Source organism: Lithobates pipiens, unplaced genomic scaffold, assembly GCF_037356315.1.
Source record: "Lithobates pipiens isolate NorthernLeopardFrog02 unplaced genomic scaffold, aLitPip1_a1.2 Scaffold_27, whole genome shotgun sequence".
Lineage (NCBI taxonomy): Eukaryota > Metazoa > Chordata > Amphibia > Anura > Ranidae > Lithobates > Lithobates pipiens.
Window position 1 is genome coordinate 33,174,756 of NW_027507788.1, and position 11,472 is coordinate 33,186,227.

An 11,472-nucleotide genomic window follows, 5' to 3' on the forward strand; every position below is an offset into this window, starting at 1 on the left:
GTTTTCTTTGCTGAATAACAGACTGAAGAGTCAAGACATCTTCAGAAATAAATCCAAGTTATCTGGTAAGTAATAATATCCACTAAGAAAGATTGCAATTTTATAAGGATGGGCACTGATAAAGTGTATCTAAGACCCATTAAAAAGGTGCTTCAGCTTACCAACCCTTAGATTTGGTGGCTGTATTAGTGGTGATTGTTCTGTCCTTACTGCATTCCTTGATTCTTGCTTGGTAATGCTGTGAACAACAAACCTTCTATCCTAGGGTGACAATGCTCTCTTCTTGTCCTGTGTCTCTAGAGGGAACCATAGTTGTCACCGTAGGATGCTCTTCTTTTGTGAACTACAAACATGTATTCTTCTCTTCATCCCTATTACAACAAGAAATGGAATATCTTGGGCTGCCCCAGAACATGCCCTGGGTAAAGTGAAGGAAAAAGGACTATCGGTACCCAAGGATATTACAACAAGGTTGAGGGAATGAGTCGTTTTTAGCTGAATTTCTGATATTTTAACACAGATAAATTGATCCGGTTTGAACCAATGTAAGTCTGTATGTGCCATACCTGTGGTAACCCCCTGGAAGTCACTGTAGTAGGCACCCCTACTATAGTAATTGCTGCTAGCTTCTGGGTCCAATGCCAAATGGCTGCCTTGCTACTTAGTGAACACTGAAGGTTGCGCTCTCAACAGGGACGTGCAGTGAGGTCAGTGGCTGGTGAGGCACTGGCTAGTATCAGAGCCAGATACACACAGGTTACATATGCCGCGGATCGGGCGTGCGCAGGGAGTGTGCATAGGGGAGGCCATCATATGACGGCCTCCTAGTAATTCACATCCGCGCTGTGGCCGTCATTCGGCCATAGCGCGGATGTCAAGTGGTTAAAGATACAAAGCAAGAGATTTATCAGTCAAATGAATAACATAAATAAATTGTCTGCTTCTTGTTTAGAAAACTATTTACAACAGCTTCTTTGGGGTGGATTTACTAAAGGCAAATAGACTGTGCACTGTACTGTGTGCATTTTCTAAGTAAATGTAAAGGTGGCAAAGGTGCACTTTGTAAAAAAAAATACCCAATTAGGTGCAAGGAAGAAAAAAAAAAACAGCATTTTTACTTGTAGGATGATGGAAATCAGCACAACTTTACCACATTAACAAAGCTCCAGGGAAGGTGAGTGCATCTGCACTTGCAAGGTGCACAGTCTATTTGCATTTGGTAAATCAGCCCCCTAAAACCGGCCACAGACAGGTCGAATCTGGGCTGGTTCAGCAGCAGCCAGCCAAGACTCAAACCATGTATGGATATGCTGAATTTGCCAAGTTGATCGATCAACTTGGGTGCAACCAGCCTGCCGGATTCTCTTACGATTATCGCTAGAGGCTGCTATAGCCGTTAGCAATAATCACTGACTTCTCCCGGTGGGGATGACTTCCCTTGCCTGTCCACACCGTCTTGCCAGGAGCAGTAAATTGCTTGGCAGGAGAGATTCCCCTGTCAGTCGGTGTTGATGGGGGAATCGTATGAATTTATTTTCTCCAACCGTCTATGGCCTGCATAAATGTATTTGTAAAATCTGCATTGACAATTCTGGGCAGCCATCTGGAACAGTTTTTGTCTCAGTGATGAGGTTTTTACTCAACATTAGCACTGCACAGGCACAATAGGAAGTAGTCATGGACAGAGTTTACTACCATTGAGTGTCATAAGTAGGAAGTCATGAGTCAAAACTGCAACTTTATTGTAAATCTGTGTCAGCAAGGTAACTATGTAGAAAAGTGATTTTTTTTTTAAATTCTTAATAAATAGAGTTAAAAAAAGTGCAGAAACTTTTTGAAAACCCCTGGTGTATATATATATATGTATGTATATATATATGTATGTATATGTATGTATATATATGTATGTATGTATGTATGTATGTTTATGTATGTATGTATGTATATATGTATGTATATATATGTATGTATGTATATATGTAAGTATGTATGTGTATGTACGTGTGTGTATGTATGTATGTATGTGTGTGTATATGTGTGTGTGTGTATATGTGTGTGTGTATATGTCTGTGTGTGTATATGTGTGTGTGTATATATTTTTATTTAATTTTTTCCTTATTTTTTTAATACACTTTCCTTCTCTCTTGGTGGGCTTTTATATTCATGTTACTATACAGGCATACCTTACTTTTAAGTACACAATGGGTTTTATTTGCTAAAGCTGGGAAGTGCAAAATCAGGCTCACTTCTGCATAGAAACCAATGAGCTTTCAGGTTTTATTACCAAAGCTTAAATGAACAAGTTGGGGTTAGAAGCTCATTGGTTTCTATGCAGAAGTGAGCCTGATTTTGCACTTTCCAGCTTTAGTAAATAAACCCCATTGTGTACTTAAAAGTGGGGTATGCCTGTAGTGATAAATGGATAAATGTAGAACTGCCTTGGTAACAAAACAGCATTACCTTCTATTAAACCGAATTTTGGCTTTTACACTGAGACTGGAGATCCTGCAGCTACCAAGTTCTTATGCTTAGTGACTGAGTAGCTCAAATGTAGATTTTGAAATGAGTAATCCATCCTATCTGTTTTAACAGGAATTCATTTAATCCTTCTCCATTCACTACTGGCACCATGAATGAAACATATGCGGAGGAGGCATACAAAGTCACCACAATTTTGATCATCTCCTGTTACTTTATCACTTTCATTGTGGGGATCATAGGAAATGGATTGGTAATATGGATCTCCGGCTTCCGGATGAAGACCGTCAGTGCGGTGTGGTTCCTGAATTTGGCCATCGCTGACTTCATATTCTGCCTTTGTCTTCCTTTTCGTTTGATAGCATGGCTGACTGTTTCTGCTGTTATGGATCACATACCTGACCAACAAAATGTATATCTTTCTTCATCTATCATAAATTTTTTCATGATGAACTTGAACTCCGCTGTTAGTGTGACTTTCTTAACAGTCATTAGTATTGACCGTTGTGTGTCCATTGTGTGGCCACTTTGGGCTAAAGTACACCGAACACGGAGATTAGTCAGGATTGTATCCGTCTTTCTTTGGTTTGTTCCTCTAACCATTGTTTTTTTTATTAACACGGGTTTAATACATCATTTTACTTTAATCCACAGATTTTATCTGGATGTCCCACGTTTAGAAGAGTTTGAAATGATCTATAATGCTAGTTTAGATTCTGAAATGACCAGTAGTTATGAAACATATACCATAATGTACAAACATATTTTCATGTTTGGGATACCTTTTATCATCATCCTTATTTGTTATGGCCTTATTGTCTACAAACTACGTCACAACAGATTTAAAAGGCCAAAAGGGTTTCAAAGAGCTTTCAGGATCATCATTGCAGTAGTGGTTTGCTTTTTTATCTGCTGGTTTCCTTTAAACATATGGCCACTCTTAGCAGGGCTTATGGGGATGAGTGAAACACTTCCCGATTTCATAATAAGTAATTTTTGCCTTTGTCTGATCTCAATCAGCAGTTGCATCAATCCCATTCTTTATGTCTTACTGGGTCATGCACACGGGGCCAATTTTCGAAAATCCATAAGGGCCAGGTTGGAAAATGCAATGAGTGAAAAACTTGAGGATAGCTGATGCGAAGAACGTCTGTTCCGTCCATGTAAATTTGTCTTCGCTATGTAATCATTTCTTGCTATATTATATGGACCACTGAACCCCTGAAGGTGCACTGATGATAGACATAAGCAGATATTTCCCTGTGATACTTTTGATTATGTTCGCAAACTGTTTCCTATGGTCTTATAAGTCATGCTTGCATCAACAAATACATGGCCCAATGGATCAAACATGTAAGTGCATCCAAAGAGCCAAAGAAAAAAGCAAGAGGGTTTTCCTACGCAGAAGAAAATACTTACCTTATTTTGTTCACCCACCTCTCCATTCAGTTATCAGGAGTAGATAAAAATCTGATTAAGCGGAAATATATTGAAAGGGCAGTTGAACAGAAGTCAATCAGTAGATCAACCTCTTTTCAACCACAGTGGCCTAACATGGATCAAAATTTCTCCAGTCCCTGCTTAACCAGCCAAATGTTGACCCATATGTGGCCAGCTTAGGACTGGCCAGACTTAAGGACAGTAATCAGAACTCAGTAGCAGACCTGGTCAGACATCCCCTTTTTTTTAACTCTGCATACAAATTTTAGCCACAAGACATAACCTGTAAGCAGGGGCGGACTGACAACTCATGGGGCCCCCGGGCAATAGGAGATTATGGGGCCCCGAGCAATAGGAGAAGATTATGGGGCCCCCGGGCAATAGGAGATTATGGGGCCACACAGTATACACACACAGACACACAATATACACACACAGAATACACATACACACACTGAAAAGGTACTGGAGAGGCGGGGCAGCTATAATCTTTGGATTAAAAAAAAAATACACAGATTTTTACATACTGTCCCTGTTTTTTTTTGGAGGCTGGCAACCCTGATGGGGCCCCTTAGTGGCATGGGGCCCTCGGGCAGTGTCCCAGTGCCCGAATGGTCAGTCCGCCCCTGCCTGTAAGGATATGGGAAGATAAAGAAATACAAAGATGCAAAATATTAATGTGGCTTTAAAATATAGGTAATTTAAAAATGAATCAATTAAATGAAATAAAAATAAAATAAAATAAAAAATATCACCAAACCAATTCTGTTGCTTTCTTTTCTCTAATGTGCCATTGCACTGGTGTTCACTCAGTGCCGGATTTATAATTGGGCAAAAAGGACAACTGCCCTGGACCCCTGTGACAAAAGGGGCCTCCTTCTATACAAAAATAGTATAAAAAAATGTAAAAAATTATATAAAATAATAAAAAAATAAAAAAATTATATAAAATATACAATATAATAATAAGAAAAACATAGTTTATTTTATTAATTGTATTTCGGCAAGTAATATTTTGCCAGCTATCACCAGTAAAAGAATTTACTCTGGACTAGTATATTACATATTTTTTAAAAACACATTTTAGCAGCCCATGCGAACCACACATAAGGGCTGATTTTCTAAAACTGGAGAGTCCAAAATGTGGTGCAATTGTGCATGGTAGCCAATCAGCTTCTAAGTTTGGCTTGTACAGTTAAGCTTTGACCGAAAAACCTGGAAGCTGTTCTGTTCTTATGCAGAGCTGCACCACATTTTGCACTGTCCAGTTATAGTAAATCAAACTAATAGAGCGCGTACGTTCTTAACCTCCCTGGCGGTATGATTATTTCTAATTTTAGGTGCTGAAAGCGGTACAATTATTTTGCATGGAAATTTGGTGTTTTATATCGTAGTCCTGCAATTCTTACGAATAACTCACTTAAATCTGTTCAAACAAGAGTCTAGTAGACTTCCTGGGTATGATAAAGTTTATAATATAATAAATAACTATAAATAATGATAACAAATAATAATAAAAATTATTCAATAATGTAATCAAATCCAAAAACACTGAAATTTGCTCATTTGCAGAATTGTCGCTGTCATTAGATTTAGTGTTTGATGACGAATTTCCCCACACATCGCTATCGCTCAATTGTGCAAGTGATTCTAATTTATTATCGCTGTTTTCTAGTTGGTCTAAAATCCCTTTTGACATAAAGGGACACTTTTTGGTTGCTATGGACAATCTCCAAATTCTAGGCAGAAAAAAACAGTATTTATAATATAAAAGTGCATGCAGGGCACTGGACAGACCACTAGGGACAAAGGGGATGTGTATTTTTTTTTATACACTACTGTAATCTGTAAGATTACAGTACTGTATGTGTATTGTGTTTTTTTACTTTTTTGAATTTGGCGCCGATCTCCGCTCCCGTGCGTCGTAACGTCGCAGGGAACGGAGCTCGGCTGCACTCGGGCACTGTGTGAATCGAGCGGAGGACGTCTCGCACACACAGCGGGGAGACATCGCTGGATCCAGGGGACAAGGTAAGTAACTCTCCCTGTATCCAGCGATGTGATCCGGAGTCTGGCTCGGGGGTTACCGCTCGTGGTTCTGAAATCCCAGCCCGAGCCAGACTGGGGATTACCACCAGGGAGGTTAAGGAAGGTCTATGGTGGCCTATGACTGTATGTGCATGTGTGACCTCAGAATGATGTTGTGTCTTGCATTTTGAATATGTGTGTTTGTCATTGAGAATGTAAACCAACTCTGTGCATGATGCCCCTTTTTGAACCTGTGTATGAGGGACCCACTGGACCTGAAGTGCCCTGGGTCGCCCAAGGTCTAAATCTGGCCCTAAGTCTACTCTTTTTTGGTAGCACACAGTCATAATGATATTACATCTTTGTCAACCGGCTGAACACAAATTTAAATATCTATGTAAAATTACATTTTATACAACTATTACATGCATAATATATGATAGTATAATTCTATTATATATTTTGTACTATTTTACTATATATTATATATATAATATTATTTACTATTATATTATATTACTATTCCTGAAATATTTTTATATATTCTCTACTATTGATATGTTTTTCTAAATCCTGTGTTTTGTGAAATAAACATTTTATATTTCTTTAAAGCACTTGCCTTTGACTATAGTGATCATTCAATATTTTCTCTCTAGGTAATACAAACCAGGCAGTGTTGGAATGTGTGTGCCTATATAGGATGGAGGTAGCTATGGGCAATTTACTAACATCCATTGGGAACAGAGCCTATCCCACAACCACCTAACTGTCCCCAAGCCACCCCCGTCAAATCATTCTCTGCAGCTATTACCTTTTGAACTACCCTCTCCCCTTAGAATGTAAGCTCTACGAGCAGGGCCCTCCTGTACCTTTTGTATTGTACTGCAAAGCATCCTATTGATGACAATGATTTACTGTAGTCACGCTCATGTTTTTTACATGTTTCGCCATATGGCTTCTTCAGGAAAGAACATGGAGGTTTGTTTAGTTTAGATATAAGAACCTATAATTCGACAACCTGACCACATAACTTATCCATTGGGAACAATTCATTTTTCACCCCTTACCCTGTTGGGAATGTACTTGTACTTATTATTCAGGGAAAAGTGCCAGGTCTTAAAGTGGAATTGTGGTTCAATATTTAAAATTTTAGAAGAGAAAACATAGAAACTACATGACATCATTGTTTGATAGGATACCTATGGTCCTAGCAGCCAATCACTGCAGAGGAGGGGGGTGGGGGGACCTGCACTGGGGACTGACTGGCTGGCAGTTCGAATAGAATTGTCACTTGGTCCAAGTCTGGCCTATGGTTGCCCATTTATTAATGCTTAACCCCCCTAGCGGTAATCCCGAGTCTGGCTCGGGTTGGGATTTCACTAACAGGAGCGGTAACCCCGAGCCAGACTCGGGATCGCATCGCTGGATGCAGGGGAGGACACAGGGAGAGTTACTTACCTTGTCCCCTCAATCCAGCGATGTCCTCCGCGCTGTGTGAGCGAGCCGCCATCCGCTCGATTCACAGTGCTGAATGCCGCCGAGCTCCGTTCCCTGCGGCGTTACGGCGTACGGGAGCGGAAAACGGCGGCAAATTCAAAAAAGTAAAAAGACACAAAACACACACAGTACTGTAATCTTACAGATTACAGTACTGTATTAAAAATGACACACCCCCTTTGTCCCTAGTGGTCTGTGCAGTGCCCTGCATACACTTTTATATTATAAATACTGTTTTTTCTGCCTGGAATTTGGAGATTGTCCATAGCAACCAAAATGTGTCCCTTTTTCAGTGTTTTAGTATTTGATTACATTATTGAATAATTTTTATTATTATTTATTATATTATAAACTTTATCATACCCGGGATGTCTGCTAGACTCTGGTTTGAACAGATTTAAGAGAGTTATTCCTAAAGCCGCGTATACACGTGGCGGACTGTCTGGCCAACTTAGTCCGTCAGACAATCCGACGGACAGTCCGTCATACTTTCGAATGAACGGACTTGCCCACACACGGCACTTTTTGAGCAGACTAATACGGCGGACTAAGTCCGCCATACTATCTGCCCTACTTTTGAAATAAACGGACTCGCCCACACACGCGGAGGAAAGTCCGCTCATTTGGAGCGCGTCTCCAGGTAGGCGGGGCACGCGAAGGAGACGTCGCTGACCCCGCCACTTGGTATGGACTTAAAGGGGAACCCCAACGCCGAAAAAAATCGGCGTGGGGGTCCCCCCCAAGTCCACAACAGACCCTTGTCCGAGCACGCTACCTCCTGAGCCGTACCAGGCCGCGTGCCCTCAACATGGGGGGGTGCCTTGGGGAAGGGGGGGCTGCGCGGCCCCCCCACCCCAAAGCACCTTGTCCCCATGTTGATGAGGACAAGGGCCTCTTCCCGACAACCCTGGCCGTTGGTTGTCGGGGTCTGCGGGCGGGGGGCTTATCGGAATCCGGGAGCCCCCTTTAATAAGGGGGCCCCCGGATACCGGCCCCCCACTCTATGTGAATGAGTATGGGGTACAATGTACCCCTACCCATTCACCTGTGAAAAAAAGTACAAAAAAAACACAACACAGGGTTAAAATATTTTATTGCACAGCTCCGGGGGTCTTCTGTCTTCGGGGGTCTTCTCGCTGGACTCCTCCGCTATCTTCTTGTAGCTCTTTTGCTAGCGGAGGAGTCCGGCTTTCTTCCTCGCCGCCGGCCTCTTCTCCCGACTTCGGGGGTCTTGTACCCCTCTTCGGTTCTTCTGCCGGGCCACCGCGCCTTCTTATAGCTCTTTTACAGGCGGTGGCCCGGTCTTCTGTCGCTGCCGTCGCCGCCTTCTGTTCTTCTTCTTCTTCTTCTCCAGGAGATGTTGCCTCGACGATCTCTCCGGCCGGAATGCCAGGGACGCACTGCGCGGCCACTTATATAGGGACAATGGGGCGGTGTCACATGGCTTTATGTCACATGGGTTGGGTTGATTAAAAAGAGGATATAATGACTACAATGAAACCTGTTGTCATAAGTCTATACATACAACCTATCACAGGCAAACAGGAATCACAGCACTCAAATACATAAAAGAATATTGAATACTTTGTCCCAATCTTTTCAACATGTTTCGCCGATGTGGCTTCTTCGGGAAAGAGGACGCAATGTAATATTTCTAAGTCCAAAGAGATATATCCCACTCTAGATGTATATAACTGAGAAAAAACACAAATGAATAAACAGCATTACAAAAATTGTGAGATGATGATGTACAACTTTGCACATGCATGGCTCTACAACCCATACACCCAACAAAGATCCTGAAAGCGACCCCCGCTATAAAGCATGGGGCCCTTGGGGCTATAAAGCATTCCCCTCTCTAGGTGAGTTGAATTTTTCCTGTCATTATAACGATCAATGGATGGATAGCTTGTAGAACCGATGTGGTAATGAAGCAGCACTTATTTTTTATTACTCATATTCTAGTAGTACTGACTTTTTACACTGAGACTGGAGATCCTGCAGCTACCAAGTTCATATGCTCGGTGGCTGAGAATTCCAAATTTGTTTTTTTTTTAATGAGAAATCCATCCCTTCTGTTTTAACAGGAGTTCACTTAATCCTTCTCCATCCACTGCTGGCACCATGAATGAAACATATGTGGCAGAGGCATACGAAGTCATCAAGGTTTTGACCATCTCTTGTTACTGTATCTCCTGCATTGTTGGTATCATAGGAAATGGATTGGTAATATGGATCGCCGGCTTCAGGATGAAGACCATCAGTGCGGTGTGGTTCCTAAACTTGGCCATCGCTGACTTCATATTTTGCCTTTGTCTTCCATTTCGTGTCATAGAATGGCTGGCTGTTTCTGGTGTTGTGGATCATATACCTTACGTGGAGAGTTTACATACTTTTTCAACGATGATCAACTTTTTCATGATGAACTTTAACTCCGCTGTTAGTGTGACTTTCTTAACAGTCATTAGTATTGACCGTTGTGTGTCCATCGTGTGGCCACTTTGGGCTAAAGTACACCGAACACGGAGATTAGTGAGGATTGTATCCGTCGTTCTTTGGCTTGTTCCTCTGGCTGTGCTGTTTATTAATTTTGCTTTTTTACATGGCTTTGCCAGCTACAACAGTTATTATATATCTGTGCCAGAGTTAAATGAGATTGAAATGCGTTATATTTATAGTTTCGATTTTGAAATTAGTTATGAAACATATATCATAATGTCCAAAAATATTTTCACGTTTGGGATACCTTTTATCATCGTCCTTATTTGTTATGGTCTTATTATCTACAAACTATGTCAGAACAGATTTAAAAGGCCAAAAGGGTTTCAAAGAACTTTCAGGATCATCATTGCAGTAGTGGTTGGCTTTTTTATCTGCTGGTTTCCTTTCAGCACATGGCCAGTCCTAGCGTGGCTTATGAGGATGAGTGCAACACTTCCCGATTTCATAATAAGTAATGTTTGCCTTTGCCTGATCTCAATCAGCAGTTGCATCAATCCCATTCTTTATGTCTTACTGGGCCGAGCACGCGGGGCCAATTATAAAAAATCCATAAAGGCCAGACTGGAAAATGCAATGAATGATTGAAGATAGCCGAGGGGAAGAAAATCTTTTCCATTACGGTGAACTTGCCTCATCCAAGTCTTCTCTAAGTACTAATTTCTTGCTACTTTATGGACCAACAATCCCCTTAAAAGTGCACTACTAATAGCCCCTGTACACACGGTCGGAGATTTCGACAACCAAATCCGTCGGATTTTGTCTGTCGGATTTTGCCCGTCGGATCTTGTCCGAAACTGTTGCATACACACGGTCGGACTAAGTTGTCGAAAAATCTGATCATTCAGAACGTGATGACGTAATTTCGTTACGATGGGACTACATTCAGGCTAGTAGCCAATAGCTTTGATGTAGGAATTTGATCTGAGCATGCGTGACACTTGGTCCGATCAAAATTCTCTACACATGATCGGAGTATGTCCGATCGAACCAGTCGGTTGAAAAATATTCCCAACAAGTTGAAAAATTGGGTCCGACGGATATTCCGACAGAATCAGTCTGATGCATACCACACACAGTCAGATTATCCGACAACACGGTCCGATAGGACACATTCCGACGGATTCTCTGACCGTGTGTATGGGGGCTTAGACTTAGGCATCCATGTTCTACTTCTGGTTATATTTGAAAGCATTTTCCTATGGTCTTAAGTCATGGTTGCATCAACAAATACATAGCCCAGTGGATCACCAAACATGTAAGTGCACCCACAGAACTAGAACAAAATGTAAGAGGTTTTCCTACACTCAGAAGCAAATACTTACCTGACCACCTCTCTATTCAGTCATCAGGGTTAAAGAAAAATCTCCACGCTATAAATCGCTAAAGTCATTGTATTTCACATAAGTCTATGGACCTCCCAAGCCACAGTGATGATTGACCAAGAGCTATCACATTGCCAATGGCCATGCTTGTCCATATCCAAGAACATCTGACATTTCCTTTGGCTCACCACTAAATGGAGTGACA

At 41.4% G+C, this 11,472-nt stretch overlaps 2 protein-coding genes across 2 annotated transcripts; both read left to right on the forward strand.

Moving 5' to 3' along the window:
- LOC143933149 (C3a anaphylatoxin chemotactic receptor-like) lies at window positions 1–4,773 on the forward strand. The gene is made up of 2 exons (XM_077456084.1): window positions 1–65; window positions 2,593–4,773. The coding sequence occupies exon 2, from the start codon at window positions 2,630–2,632 to the stop codon at window positions 3,614–3,616; it is 987 nt and encodes a 328-aa protein (XP_077312210.1). The 5' UTR covers window positions 1–65; window positions 2,593–2,629; the 3' UTR covers window positions 3,617–4,773.
- A 4,794-nt stretch (window positions 4,774–9,567) lies between these two features.
- On the forward strand, window positions 9,568–10,530 carry LOC143933324 (chemerin-like receptor 1). The gene has a single exon (XM_077456195.1). The coding sequence runs from the start codon at window positions 9,568–9,570 to the stop codon at window positions 10,528–10,530; it is 963 nt and encodes a 320-aa protein (XP_077312321.1).
- The last annotated feature ends 942 nt before the right edge of the window (window positions 10,531–11,472 follow it).